At 50.6% G+C, this 15325-nt stretch overlaps 1 protein-coding gene across 1 annotated transcript in view; it reads left to right on the plus strand.

Moving 5' to 3' along the window:
• Window positions 1-15325, plus strand: part of LOC146812810 (alpha-2-macroglobulin-like protein 1) — a 630734-nt gene that overhangs the window by 226423 nt on the left and 388986 nt on the right. The window contains exon 16 of the mRNA XM_085615203.1: window positions 826-975. Coding sequence (XP_085471329.1) covers window positions 826-975 — 150 coding nt within the window. The remainder of the gene's footprint in view (window positions 1-825; window positions 976-15325) is intronic.

Below are 15325 nucleotides of genomic sequence, written 5' to 3' on the forward strand. Positions count from 1 at the left end.
TGGCAAGCCATGTCTGACATCTATGTGCCACTACTCATTTGCTGTTTGTCTTCTTATACTAGGACCTCTGTTAATAGCATACTTGCCACAAGAGGTCACAGCTGCATCATAGTCTGTCAGAGCTCTTCCACAGAGACAAAGTACATAATGGCTATACTCAGGTTGCAGAAACAGACCAGAAATTCAATTGTGAGGGAGATTAAACCCCTGTTCCCACTCCTTAGAGGTGTTGTGTCTTTTTTATAAAGCACTTGAAGGCTGAATTCACTTGTCTTCATCCATAAGCTATCCTTTCAGGAAAAGATGGAGGAAACAGATGTAGCCACTTGATTACTCCCTTTTTATATTTCCTAGAAATAACCCCAAAGGCCAAATTTAAGGAACAGCTAATACAGGCACTAAATAATGAAGAAAAGCATGAACTATGCATGTGACTCCATTTACCGTTTTAAGCACCTAATTAACAAAATGCAGTAATTGTGGCAAAGCTCTGCTCATGGCCTAAAATCCTATGTATTTATTTATATATTTTATTTTTGGTGTACTTGTAAAGCACAAACGATTACCCCTGAAGTGGTTCCCTAGCGCTGGACTGAGAGCTAACCAATTACACAAAAATATGTTTTTAGGTCCCAATGAAAATTTGCCTGGATGGCCTGGTTGGCCTTAGATAGGAGGAAGTAGGGGAGCAGTTTGAACAACTTAAGAACTCAGGAATCCTATGGCACCAACAGTGAAGTCTGTTTTCTACAATGTGGTTGGAAGTGGCTCTCTGAATATCACTCTTGGCTTTGTTGTTGATTCAGTTCTCTTGTTTCTCACCAGGTCACTCTTGGGTTCTCAAAGCAGCAGGATCTCCCAGGTGCCAAGATTCAACTCCAGCTTAGCGCAGCTCCTCTCTCCCTTTGTTCTGTGAGGGCCGTTGACCTCAGTGTCCTTCTACTGAAGCCTGAACAGGAAATCACCGCAGATAATGTAAGTAGTAAGCCCCAAAAAGTCTGTCACTAGAAACAAAACCTGGTAGTCTCAATGTCTGGACCATTCCATACTTATGATAACGCATTCATAGAGCTTTAATACATACTCATACTCACGCTGAGGAAGCTAAATGGGTTTCATGATGAGTTTTCATGGAGGTGTATTGAAGCCTCACTTATATGTTGTGGTTCAATAAGGTAAAGATTGCAGCAGTCCAAAATGGACATAGTGTTTTGGTGGGTTTCCATATAGATGTATGGATGACTAGCCTCTATGGTGTAGAAGGTGCTGATGGAATGACATAGTTTTCATTGATGTACAATGATTGTTCTGCTCCAGATGGAATTGGTCCTGTGGTGTTAGGTGGATTTCCATGGAGATGTATTGATGTCTACCTTCTATATAAGATTTCGATGAAGTATAAGATTGCATCCGTCAGAATGGACATAGGGCCTGAGTATTAGACAGCTGTTTTTTCCAACCCCTGTGCAAACCCCTGTTTGTGCACAGATCGAATTACGAGTTGAGTTATATTTAACACATCGGCTGCATAAAGTACTCACACCTTGGTTACATTTTGGCAGGTCAAACCTGCCGAAAATGTAACAGGGGAAAACCATACAGTAATTACCCTGTCATGCAGGTTTTGGTGTGCTAAACTCTGCATGTTATTCTCCACAAGCTCATAGTAGATGCTATTTATCACACCCGATAAATAACAAACCCAGTGGTATCATTATTTCCCAGTTGTGATATATAGAACCTATACTTGTAATGAGGCCATTAGTTTTTCGTTGCCTTTCCATAAAGATATATGAATGACTAACTTCTATGCTGTAGAAGGTGCTGGAGGAATTACAAGGTTTCCATTGAAGTACAAAGATTGTAACACTCCAAAATGGTAGTGGTACTATGGTGTTAGGATGAATTTTGCTGAAGATATACAATATGTCCATGAGAGGCAGGGTGCGGGTGTTGTACTGGAGCATCTGTGGATATGTGGTATTGATTATTGTGTGTTCTGAAGAAGATCCAGATTTTAATGTCTATAGTAATCACAGGTCTCCAACTCAAGAATGTACTGTAGAAGTAGTGTGGGTCTCATTGGCACTGTAAGAAGGATTTACATCCATTTTGGAGAAGGTGCTGAATAGCTAAGATGAAGAAGACATACAATTGTATTAAGTAAACCGCTGCACAGGTGCATAGCTTGCTGAGTGGTGGATACTTCACAATGTATTTGTGGTATCTATGCTAAAGAAAATGATTTCATCCAAGCCATGAATAAAAGTTGCCAATGTTATGGGAGATCTTGAAATGGTAAGAGAGGGTTCAGGAAAACGTATAGAATTCTAATCATATAGTTTTATTGATAGGAGTATCCTTCGCACAGCTCTCAATCCTCGAGCCAGGGGACACGGTACAGGCTTGGGTCCAGCCGGACCAGGGTATTCTCGAGCCGCAACCACATCCGCAGGGCTCCGGTAGGAAGGAACTGTCAATCGGGAGATCTTCGGGGAGCCGCGATTCACTCGGCAGGCTCAGTTGGTCTTAGAGTTTGGGGGGAGCCGCGAGTCTCTCAGCGGGCTCCGATGGTCTTAGAGTCAGGAGGAGCCTCGAGTCTCTCAGCAGGCCCCGATGGTCTTAAGGTCAGGGGGAGCCGCGAGTCTCTCAGCAGGACCCGGGGTTCGTAGTGTCTCGGGAGCCGCGACGACGTCAGCAGGGCTCAGATGGTTTCCAAGGATCAGGTAGTGTCCTTCTTTGCAGGTTCGTCGAGCCGCAACCAGGTCCGCAGGGCTCTCTTAGTTCCAGGTCTTCTCTACCCCAGTCCCCTCAGCACACCCCTGTTATACGCCTTATTATCTTTGAAGTCCGGCGTCCACACAGAGAGGGGTCTTGGCTTCTGGGGGCGGTGTTGGGATTTCCTGCCGCTCGGCTCTTTGATCCTTTCAGGTTGGCCTGGGAGGGACTCCAGACACCCAGCATGCGGGGAGCCAGCTCCCTGGGGGTCCGGAGGGCGATCGAAACCCTCTGTTGAGAGGAGGTCAGAGGTGTGACAGAGACTACTCCTCCCTGTTTTGCTTGGGGGAGGTTCCCTCTCCCTTGGCCGGGCATGGCGCGTTCAGGGTCTAGGTTTCGCTGGGGCCCCGGGCCGGCCATCGGGACATCAGGACATGGTGGCCAGGGGTCTTTGGTGGCTACGGGGTGGGAAGGACAGGCGGCTATAACCCGGGACCAGGGGTGGTGTATGGGTTGGGTCTGGGGGCTAGTGGTCAAGGAGACCCACGCCACGAGGCCGGGCCCCACACGCGTCCCCCCCAGCTGAAAGTCGGGGAGAACTACCCATCCTCTTGGGGGTTCTCTTCGCTGAGGCGGAAGAATCGGGACAGGCCATCAGCATTGGCGTGGTCAGTACCTGGGCGATGCTCTACGGTGAAGTCCCTCCCCTGGAGGGAGATCGACCATCGCAGCAGTTTGGGGTTTTCTCCTCTCATTTGCATCAGCCACCGTAAGGGTCGGTGATCTGTTTGTACTCGGAAGTGGGTTCCGAACAAGTAAGGCCGTAGTTTCTTTAGTGCCCAGACTACTGCGAAGGCCTTTCTCTCAATGGTGCTCCACCGTCATTCCCGGGGTAGTAACCTTCGGCTGATGAAGGCTACAGGCTGGTCTAGGCCCTTCTCGTTGAACTGTGAGAGGACGGCCCCGATTCCGTGCTCCGAAGCGTCCGTCTGGACTACAAACTCCTTGGAGTAATCGGGGGCTTGGAGCACGGGGGCCGTACACATCGCGGTTTTTAGGGCATCGAACGCCTCTTGGCAACGGGAGGTCCATTGTACTCTCTTCGGCTGTTTCTTGGAGGTTAGCTCTGTGAGGGGGCCTACTATGTGTCCTCTGCCCCGCTTCTTGTGGCTGGTATTGAAGGTTTACATTTTTGCTTCCAGATTAACCCTGCTTATGCTTTGGCTGGCATTCTTATTTATCGACCGCCTGCATGTGCAGCGACCGCACTGCAGTCTTTATGTGATCTGATTATCCAAAAATCAGTAGTCTATTCCAACTTCTTGGCTCTGGGTGATTTTAACCTTCATATTGATGACCCAGATTGCGTCCAAGCGTCGCAATTTGTGGCCTCTCTAGAGGGGGCTAACCTTGTACAAGGGGTGCTCTCCCCAACACATACTGCAGGACACACCCTAGACCTTATTTTTTCTAATCTTAATAACACTGTAATAAGGCCCCCACTGCCACTGACCTGGTCGGACCACTTTTTAGTCCCGTTCTCTATTACTCTCCCGTTTGCTAAACTGGCCAATAGCATCCAGGTCGTGCATAAAAGAGACTGGAAAAAACTGTCTGCAGAATTCTTAAGTCCCAGATTGAGAGATAGTTATCCCCAGCTGTCTCAGGACCCCAATTCTGACGCAGCCTTGCTACATCAATGGATTGCGGACGCAGTGGAGGCTGTTGCACCAATCAGAACAGGGAAACCCGCTAGAAGCTCTCCCTCGGCCCCATGGTTCTCTGCTATACTGAAGGAACAAAAAAGTAAATGCAAAAAGCTAGAACGCCATTGGAGAGCAGCCTACTGCGACCTAGCTAAAGTGGTTTATAAAAAAGCGACTAAAGAATTTCATAAGGCTTTAAAAATTGCCAGACGGGACTATCTTGTTGCTCGCATCCAGAATGCAGATCACTCCTGCACAGAAGTTTTTAAAGTAGTCCAATCTTTTTTTAAACCTAAGGCAAGTGAGTTGGAGGTCTCAGCGTCCGTTGAACAATGTGAAAAAATTGCCAGTTATTTTGATGACAAAATCTCTAGGGTTTATGACTTTTTTTACCCCCTCTGAGGTCACTGTGCAACTGGACACTCCAGTAGATGACGGTAAGTGGGTAACACTCTTAAACTTTAGTCAGATTTATCATCAAGAGGCATTAGGGGAGCTACAAAAATGTAGGTCGGGTGCGCCAGATGATCCGTGCCCGCCAAAATTTGGGAAAATGCTAGCTCCTTCTTTGACCGAGGGCCTTCTTCACATTTGGAATACCTCTCTAGAGACAGGCATCTTTCCCGATTCCTGGAAACATGCAACTCTTCTCCCCTTGAAGAAGAAAGAAAACGGTGATCCGGGGGACCTCAGTAACTTAAGGCCTATCTCCCTGCTCCCGGCCCCGGGAAAGATGCTAGAGAAATTGGTTCAGCGTCAACTGACCTCTTTTTTAGAGCGGAATCAGGCTTTTCACGATACCCAATCTGGTTTTCGGGCAGGTTTTAGCACTGAGACCGCTCTCCTTGAGGTGGCAGAGTCGGTAAAATGGACATTGGATACAGGAGCTTCGGCGTTGCTGGTGCTCCTGGACCTGTCCGCGGCGTTTGATACTGTGGACCATGCCATCCTAATCCAGAGATTACAAGATGCAGGGCTTGGTGGGACGGTGTTAGTTTGGGTACAATCTTACCTAGCGGGCGGTCCCAGAAAGTGGCTTTGCAATCTTATGTATCTAGACCTAAGCAAATCAGGTGTGGCGTTCCACAGGGCTCTGCCCTTAGCCCCATGTTGTTTAATGTCTATCTAGGACCGCTTTTCACACTTATTGCCAACTGGGGGGTCAAAGCGATTTCTTACGCCGATGACACCCAGCTGATCTTTCCATTTAAGGAGCGGACGGCAGACACTTTCAGGAATTTCAAGGGCTGTTTACAAGACATTGCTCGTTGGATGAATGCAAAAAAATTAAAGCTCAACGCCGGTAAAACCGAAGTTTTGTTTTTCGGCAAGGGATTAGCTCCTGATCCTGGATTGTGGTGGCCATTAGAGATGGGGGTACCACCTATTCCTAGCTTGTGTGCTAGGAATTTAGGTGTGAAATGGGAGACGAATCTCTCACTCTCGGCTCATTTTAAGCAGGTGTCTTCTGGCTGTTTTAGCACTTTGAAAAATCTGCGGAGAATCCTCCATTTTCTACCGGAGGGTTGCCGGAAATCCATAGTACATGCTACAGTCACGTCCAGGTTGGAGTATGCAAATAGTCTATATCTTGGTCTACCCAAATATGCCATTGGCCGCCTCCAGATGATTCAGAATGCGGCTGCGAGACTGGTGTTACGAATTCCTTTTAAACACCATGTCTCTCCGTATTTACAGAAGCTCCATTGGTTGAAGGTGGAGAAACGAATCCAATTCAAGGCCTTGACTTTGACATATCGGGCTCTTAAGGGAAATTGTCCGCAATATTTAAAGCAAAGAGTGTGTTTATACAAACAAACTCGGATGCTACGATCAAACTCCCAGACTTTGCTGCAAATCCCTCGTTTTGAGAAGGCTCGCCTGGGAGGGAGGACCTTCACAGTGGGTGCTGCATCACTATGGAACACCCTACCAGAACCTTTGCGGCAGGCACATACTGAATCTAGTTTTAGGAAAGCACTAAAAACTTGGCTTTTCTAGGCTCTCTCTCACGCTGGCTGTAATTCTGCTGTGCTTTAGCGCCGGGACACTCCTATTTGGGGTAGCTGTCGCGCTCTATAAAATGCTTAATAATAATAATAATAATACTATGCTGCCATAGTTTTTAATGAATCTTCAGTAGTAGCCGGTGAGGCCTAAGGAGGCCCGGACTTCGGTCTGTGTCGCTGGGGGCTCCCAGGCCAAGATGGCGTCGATCTTGGGCTGGAGGGGGGCCACCTGCCCGCTCCAGACCTGGTGTCCCAGCTAAACCACGGAACCTTGTCCAATTTGACATTTGCTGGCTTTGACGGTTAGGCCCGCTTGGCGCAGGGCCATCAGCACCTGTCGGAGGTGCTGGAGGTGTTCGGCCCATTGGGAGCTGAACACCGCAATGTCGTCTAGGTACGCGGCGCTGAACTCTTCCAGCCCGGCCAGGACCCTGTTGACCAGCCGCTGGAAGGTGGCCGGGGCATTTTTCATTCCAAAGGGCATGACTCGGAAGCGATAGTGCCCATCTGGGGTGGAGAAGGCGGACCGCTCCTTGGCTCCCTCGGTGAGCGCAATTTGCCAGTATCCGCAGGTCAAGTCGAAGGTGCTGAGATGGTGAGCAGCCCCCAGGCGGTCAATGAGCTCGTCTGCGTGGGGGATAGGGTGAGCATCGGCTCGGGTGACCGCGTTGAGCCCCCGGTAGTCCACACAGAACCTTAGTTCGGGGCGACCCCCGGGGGCCGCTGCTTTCGGAACCAGTACCCCGGGGCTAGCCCATTGACTGTCGGAGGGTTCGACCACCCCTAGGGCTAGCATCTTGGCTACCTCGGCCTGGATGCAGGTCTGGACCCTGTCAGGGACGCGGTAGACTCTGTGCCGTACGGGCGGGCTGTCTCCGGTATCCACGTCGTGGACACACCAGTCGGTGACCCTGGGGGTGAGGGAGAAGAGGTCTGCGAATTGCCCCAATAGCTGGCGGCAATCGTCGTATTGTTGGGGGGGTGAGAGAGGAGGAAAGTCTCACTCCTTCTATAGAGCCATCCTTCTCTTTCGCGCACAGGAGGTCCGGGAGGGGCTCGGTGTCCTCCTCGGCCCCATCGTCGGTGGCCAGGATCAAACTCAGCTCCGTCCTCATGAAGTGAGGTTTGAGGCGGTTCACGTGGAGGACCCGGAGGGGGTTCCGAGGGGACTGGACGTCAACTAAATAAGTGACTTGACTCTTTCGCTCTACGACCTTGAAGGGTCCAGTCCATTTGTCTTGGAGAGCGCATGGTTTCACCGGGGCCATCACCCAGACCTGTTGGCCCGGCTGGAACTCGACCAGAGTGGCATTCTGGTCATACCAGCACTTCATCTCCTCCTGGCTAGTCTCGAGGTTTGCTTCGGCGAGCTCTCGGAATTTCCGAGTCTGGTTGCGGAGCACCAAGATGTATCGGAATACATCTTGGGGGAGCCCTCGGGGTGCGGTCTCCCAGCCCTCCTTGACCAGGCTCAGGGGTCCCCGGACGGGGTGCCCATAGAGCAATTCAAATGGGCTGAACCCCAGGGATTTTTGGGGAACTTCCCGGTATGCGAACAGGAGGCAGGGGAGGAGAACGTCCCACCTGCGACGGAGGGGCTCTTCGAGGCCCATGATCATCCCCTTCAGGGTCCGGTTAAACCGTTCCACTAGACCATTGCCTTGGGGATGGTACGGGGTGGTGAACTTGTACGATACCCCGCATTGCTGCTATAAGGACTTCATGTACTTCGAGATAAAGTTAGTGCCGTGATCACTCACGACCTCGCGGGGGAACCCCACGTGGGAGACTATCCCCATCAAGGCCCGTCCCACCACGGGGGCCATCACGGTTCGGAGGGGAATGGCCTCGGGGTAGCGGGAGGAATGGTGCTCCAGTACAAGGATGAACCGGGGGCCTTGGGCGGTCCTTGGGTCCAGAGGTCCCACGATGTCTATCCCCACCCGCTCGAAGGGGGTACTAACGACGGGGAAGGGTTGTAGTGGCGCTTTGCGCTTCCCGCCACTTTTTCCGCTGGATCGGCACGTGGGACAGGAATTACAGTGGGCTTCGACATTAGCTCGCATCTTGGGCCAATAGAAGTGGGTGACTAAGCGATGATAGGTTTTGTCATGGCCCAAGTGTCCCGCCAGGGGTACATCGTGGGCTAGGCCCAGGAGGAAGTCTCGGAATCGCAGAGGTACCACCAGTACCCGGGCCGATCCTAGCTCGGCAGACTTCTGCTCACTGTACAGGAGGTCGTTTTCCCAATACACCCAATGGGTTCCGGACTTTTCGCCCGCTGCCTGGGCTTCGGCCTGCTGCCGGAGTCCGATGAGGGAAGGTCAGGCGGCTCGTTCTCTGCAGAACTGTTCCCGGGAGGGGCCCCCCTCGGAGCGCCATTGCGCCAACTCGGACAGGTCACCTAGCTCCGTCATTTGCTCGGGGTTCTGATATACTGGCCCGTTGTCGGGGAGGGACTCCCCTTCCGGGGGGAGGTCATCGGGCTCGGGTAGCCTGTCCCGTCCCTCAGGGATGGCGGCTGGGTTCAGGGTTTGGGCCTCACCTCCCTCGAGGGGAGGCGATCGGGCTGACATGGAGCGCGTGGTAGCGCACACCCATTCGGGTAGGCCCATCATTCCTAGGTGGGCCCTTCGTTCCACATGTCCCCACAGGGAGCTCTCGAGGCAGTCTACGGGCTGGGAGGTTCGGACGGCCACTCTCAATTTACCGGTTACTCCCCCCCATTCAAAGGGTACCAGGGCCATCCGGCAGAGGCTCTCGGAATTGTCCGAGGATATAACTGGACAGAAGATGTCGGGAAGTATCTGGTCTTCGGCTACCAGGTGGCAGTGGACCGCGGTGACACTCGCCCCGGTGTCGCGGAGGGCCTCGATGCGGTGCCCGTTGACCGTCACCTGCTGTCGGTATTTCTTGGTGTTGGCGGGTAAGGCAGTTCCGGAAACCATTTCTCGGTCTCCTAGGGAGACCAGGGCCATGGCTGCCGGCTCCCACTCCTCGGTGTCCTCTATCTCCTCCCCTAGGGCCACGATGGCCATCTGTCGGGCTGGGGGAGCGGTCGCTGCGGCCCGTTGGTACCTGGGACATTGGGGGTCACTGGCGTACTGACCCGTCTGTTGGCAACGGTAACATGTGATCTTGTCTCGGGGTCCCTGCCTCCCCGGGGGCCCCGTGCTGGCTGGAGGTGGTGCTGGAAAGTGCGGGGGTTGGTTTCTGGGGGGACTATGCTGGGGGCCTGCCTGGAATTCCCTCAGTCTTCCCTGGTTTCCCCCACCCCTCTGGCGGGGAGGTCCCTGACTGTGGCGGCCGTAGTCTCCCACGGGGCCCCGGGGGGCCCGGGTGTTCACCCAGCAGTCAGCTTCAACAGCCAGTTTCCTCGGATCTGTGAGCTTGCTGTCGAGGAGGTGCTGGCGTGACTCTACAAAGCAATTTGCGGACAAGTTTTCCCATGTGATCAGGTCGAACAGCTCCTCAAAGGTGGAGACCTTGCTGCCCTTGATCCACCCATCTAAGGCTCGGCTGTAAAAGTTCACGTACTCCACCCACGTAGTACCGTGTATCTTTTTGCAGTCTCGGAACCTTTGCCGGTACATCTCGGGGGTGAGTCCATATCTCGCTAACAGGGCCTCCTTCATGTGGCTGTACGAATTTAGCACAGTGGAGGGCAGGTCCAGCAGGGTGTCTCTCCCCTCGCTCAGGAACTGGCCCCACAAGCCAGCCCCCCAATCCTTCTGTGGGACTCGGTGGGAGGTCATGGCGACCTCGTAGGCCTTGAACCATTGCTGGATGTCGTCGTTCTTGTAATACTCTTTCACCACATCCTTGGGGATGTGGACCTTTGGTTCCACCGGGGGAGAGGTCCCTTGATTCCCCGGGGGTCTGGATTCCTCATTCTTGGCCTTGAGCTCGATCTCTTTTAGGATGCGCTCATGCTCCAGTTGCAGCTTTTTTTCTTCGTGCTCTCGCTGGCGTTTCTTCTCTTCAAGTTCCCCTTGTAGGCGTAATTGTTCTACAGCTAACTTTTTCTCGGCTAATTTTAGCTCTCCCTCTATCTTTAGCTTGGCCAGTTCTAGTTCGTGGCTGCGGCTCCTTTCCCGGTCTGCCAGTTCTTCTGGGGACAGGCCACCCTCTGGGGCGTTGTTCCTTACCGGGGTGCTTCGAAGCTCGTTCGGCGGCTCCATCCGTCGACCGCCTCCTTCAGTTTGGGGAAGGGAATCTCCGGACTCTACTCTGGCCTTCAATGCTTTCTGGAAATCTTCTTTGGTGCTTAATCCTGTGGTAGCGATTCCAAGGTCTTTGCAAAACTGTTTTAATTCTCGGTGCGTATACTCTTCCAACCGGTCCTCTCGGAACGTAGAACTCGCGTTGGTTCCTGTGGTACTCATGGCGGTTCCTTCTTCCATCTTTGTTCGGTAGTGCATCAGCCGTTTACTGTACGATCTCTAGGTGTCAGCTCGGATCCCGTCGCCTGCCACCAAATGTTGGAAGGGGCGATCCCAGGGGGGTTTCGGAACACGTTCCTGACCACCCCGTGACCCACCTCTCTCAGAATCAGGCCGAGCACCGGCGGGGAGGCCCTTCCAGGAAGGGGACTCGTACTTTAGGATCGCACTCGCTGAGCTGGCACTACTTGACAAAGGGACACCACATAGTAGGGTTCAGTAAACGGAGATCTTTATCTAAGATTCTTTGGATCTTTATGATCCGCAAGGTAGTCTTTGGTCAATACAACAAGCGTGGTAATTCCTTGACAAAAGGGGGTTGGGGTAGCGGGACAGTTCTAGGTTCAGAGTCAATGCCGAGTATCCTTTGCACAGCTCTCAATCCTCGAGCCGGGGGACACGGTACAGGCTTGGGTCCAGCCGGACCAGGGTATTCTCGAGCCGCGACCACGTCCGCATGGCTCCTGTAGGAAGGAACTGTCGATTGTGAGATCTTCAGGGAGCCGCGATTCACTCGGCAGGCTCAGTTGGTCTTAGAGTCAGGAGGAGCCGCGAGTCTCTCAGCAGGCCCCGATGGTCTTAAGGTCAGGGGGAGCCGCGAGTCTCTCAGCAGGCCCCGGGGTTCGTAGTGTCTCGGGAGCCGCGACGACGTCAGCAGGGCTCAGATGGTTTCCAAGGATCAGGTAGTGTCCTTATTTGCAGGTTCGTCGAGCCGCGACTAGGTCCGCAGGGCTCTCTTAGTTCCAGGTGTTCTCTACCCCAGGCCCCTCAGCACCCCTTGTTATACGCCTTATTCTCTTTGAAGTCCGGCGTCCACACAGAGAGGGGTCTTGTCTTCTGGGGGCGGTGTTGGGATTTCCTGCCGCTCGGCTCTTTGATCCTTTCAGGTTGGCCTGGGAGGGACTCCAGACACCCAGCATGCGGGGAGCCAGCTCCCTGGGGGCCGGAGGGTGATCGAAACCCTCTGTTGAGAGGAGGTCAGAGGTGTGACAGAGACTACTCCTCCCTGTCTTGCTTGGGGGAGGTTCCCTCTCCCTTGGCCGGGCATGGCGCGTTCAGGGTCTAGGTTTCGCTGGGGCCCCGGGCTGGCCATCGGGACATCAGGACATGGTGGCCAGGGGTCTTTGGTGGCTACGGGGTGGGAAGGACGGGCGGCTATAACCCGGGACCAGGGGTGGTGTATGGGCTGGGTCTGGGGGCTAGTGGTCAAGGAGGCCCACGCCACGAGGCCGGGCCCCACACTCTGTAGCTGTTAAATCATGATATTGTAGCATTGCAAAGAAATACTACAATTATCCTTCTAGTCACCCATCTCATATGGCATGCTTTACATCGCCGTGGTAACAAATCCAGAAGCTTGTGATGCTTGATGAGGATGGCACCCGAATGCATCTGTGAGTAATGAGCAAAAAGGGACTCAGATCTCCACATTAATCACTCAGTCACTAATGCAAGATTTGAAAAAGGTTTCCTTATGTTAAAAAGGGCCAGATCCGACCTGCTGTACCATGTGCTTGTTTTGCAAACCAAAGAAACAGTCAAATTAGGCGTAGTCTTTTCTACAATTGTTGCTACCTTTGTTTTATCCATGACAATGTTTTGGTAGATTGACCTAATTTGTACATGAAAACTACATTTTTGGAACCTAGCCTATAGTCAATGTTACAGGACCCACCATAGCTGCTCCAACACTGCCTCCAATCACCCCTGACCTAGCTCTTGCTCTGCATAGCTCTATATGGACTACTCCACCCCCTCCATTTATTGCTTTAATAAAAATGCATATGCTCTGATCCTCCATTGCCCTCACTTCTTGCACTATAGCTACCTCTGTTTTGAAGCACACTGTTTGTTCATAGCCCGCTTTGTGCTATATAAGTCTGCACACAAAAAACTAGACCTTCTTTAACATGCTGTTAATGTTCCTCCCCTTTTTAAACTCTGATAAATGTTTCTTCTGTTGAATCCTGAGGGTTGCAAGGCTAACCAAGACAAGATAAAATGATCCTAAAGTTTATGATGTTGATTACGTTAAGCTGAATTACTCTTAATGTGAACATCGATTTCCATTTCCTATATATCTGTGTGGTGAGTTATTCAAGCCTATGTTAGTTTAGAACTGTCAGCCGGTCTCACTCACTACTTCAGCATTTTTTTGCCTATTCATCAATTATTTTACTGTTCGGGCTACAGGTCCTCAATGACCCAGAGCCAATACTTTCCAAACTGGAGTTAATTCACTTAGTTGACCTTCAATGAAAGTGTTCACCTGGATTAAGAACACTGAAGGGCACTCTGAGTCTACAAATGACCACACACATTTTATTGTTGATTGTGATGGTGTCGCTTGTGGATTATACATCTGATAATGGTTTTCATCTGTATTATCACGTTGGTCAATAATGCATATGAAATCAAGGACGTGGAGATCAGCCCCACTTTACCGACTCATAGGGCATATTGACTTGGACCACACCATAATACTACTTCATTTGGAAGGTCTTGAAAGATTTTTTTACCAATGATTAGCAAGCCTGGAAAAGTTCAAAAGGCAGTTAGTGGAAAATGGAAGCACGTTTCAGCCATGCAGATAAAAGATGCATAAGAAAGTATGATAGCATGGAATCTAATGTGTTGTATGACTGAGCACATTAAAGACACATAAGTAGGCATTAACTGATGGAATTAGCTGTATAATACACAACCGACAGTCGTAAAACTAAATAGTGGTGGTTGACATTTAATGCTTCCTCAGTGCATTAGATCTTCTGCGAATGTCCTCACCAGCTGGAGTGTTCTAAAGTAACACAAGGCACATTTTTAGCTTTCTCCAAAGCCTTTGGGAAGTGAAAGGGTACTGATCTAATGTAATTGTCAATCAACCTAATGGATCACTTTTGTTGAAAACTGTTTAACTGTAGCTAAGATATTTTTATCCTGATCACTTAAAATATCATGAAAAAACTGGAACTTAAGAGTCTTCCTACCAGTGCACCTTTGCTATGAATTGCTTAAAGAGTGCCACTAATCAATCACATATCATATTCCCTATTTTGTTGTAATTGAACTCCATCTGATAGGAGTACACATTTCTGTATTGATAATGTACTGGTCTTCGTCTTGAAGCCCTCACCATATTGGGCTCTCATTCTGAATAATGAGTGTGACTCAGAATATTGCACCTACACCGAGACTAAAAATATTCTCTCAGGGGATCTCCACTGATAACAACAAGCACTGAATAGTCCTACCCATGTCCATGGACCCCGGAGCAGTTCTTTCAAAGTCACATCCACTTTGCCTTACTTCAGAAAGTCCAGTAGACATATAAAGCAGACTTGTTACACTTTGCAACCTTAAAACAGGTTATACCTCGGTGGCCGCCTGGAAGAATGGCCTTGACTTTTGTATGGGGCTGGAACAACCCATTTTTGTGGCCCGGGGTTGTCCGCGAAAGTACTATAAGATCTGGAAGAGGTAGGCGGACTACCGGGGCCTGTGGTTGGAGCCCCCTGTGGCGGCTGATGATCTCCAGGTGGGGGTTGGGTAGCCATACTATGTTGGAGTGTGCACCGTTGGGGGACGGAAGTCACGGGTGGGCGAGGGGGTTCCGGGTGCGGTGGGCCCCTGCTGGGGCGGATAGCTTGTCATTCCTGTTTTTTTTCTGTGATCACTGGGTGTTGGTTGGTCTGTGGGTTGTAGGTAGTCGAGCGCAACTCGTGGGGGGGGGGTGGGGGGGGGGGGGAATCCGAGTTCACACTTTAGCTCAAAGACTATGTATGCTTTCTTTTGTTTGGGAGTTATGTTCTTTTGCTCTGAAAAATGTCCTTTGCGATGTGTTACTGTGTATTTCTATGCGGCAGTAGTCTCTGGGTTACAGAGCCCTGCTTCCAATGTGCAAATGACAAATAAAATCTGTTGTTAAAAAAAAAACAGGTTATATATCCAATCTTAAAGAATTACTTTAAAAGTTAGAAAGAAAAAAGGGTAATACCCTTAAAGGTCACTTAAGTAAAATGAAAAGTGACCTTTTAAAAAAGGCCTTTACAAACACTCTTTACTTGTTTTTAAAGTAAGAGATGGGGCAATACATAGTAATGTAGCTGTAAAGGCTGCAGCATTGTGAACAGTGAGCATCAGTGCCCCATCATGCCCAACAGATAGCAGTTTGCTAAACTATTTTTCCAGCTCCTGCTGACAGGATCCTGGAGCAGACCTCTACCTTTTTTTAAGGTTGTTCACCAAAGTTTTTCCTCTGTAGCTTCTAAGTGTAGCTTGTTAGTGTACTGTGGGTTAACGCAGAGAGCCTGAAGCTCTGTCACTCGCTGCACTGATGTTATGGTGACAAAGGAACACCATCTTGATGGTGAGAAGCCACAGGGGATAGCTGTGAACTGGTTCAAAGGGAGAACACATCAAGTAACTGAGGACGACCAAGTTAAGGTCCCAC

This window comes from Triturus cristatus, chromosome 7 (assembly GCF_964204655.1).
Source record: "Triturus cristatus chromosome 7, aTriCri1.1, whole genome shotgun sequence".
NCBI lineage: Eukaryota > Metazoa > Chordata > Amphibia > Caudata > Salamandridae > Triturus > Triturus cristatus.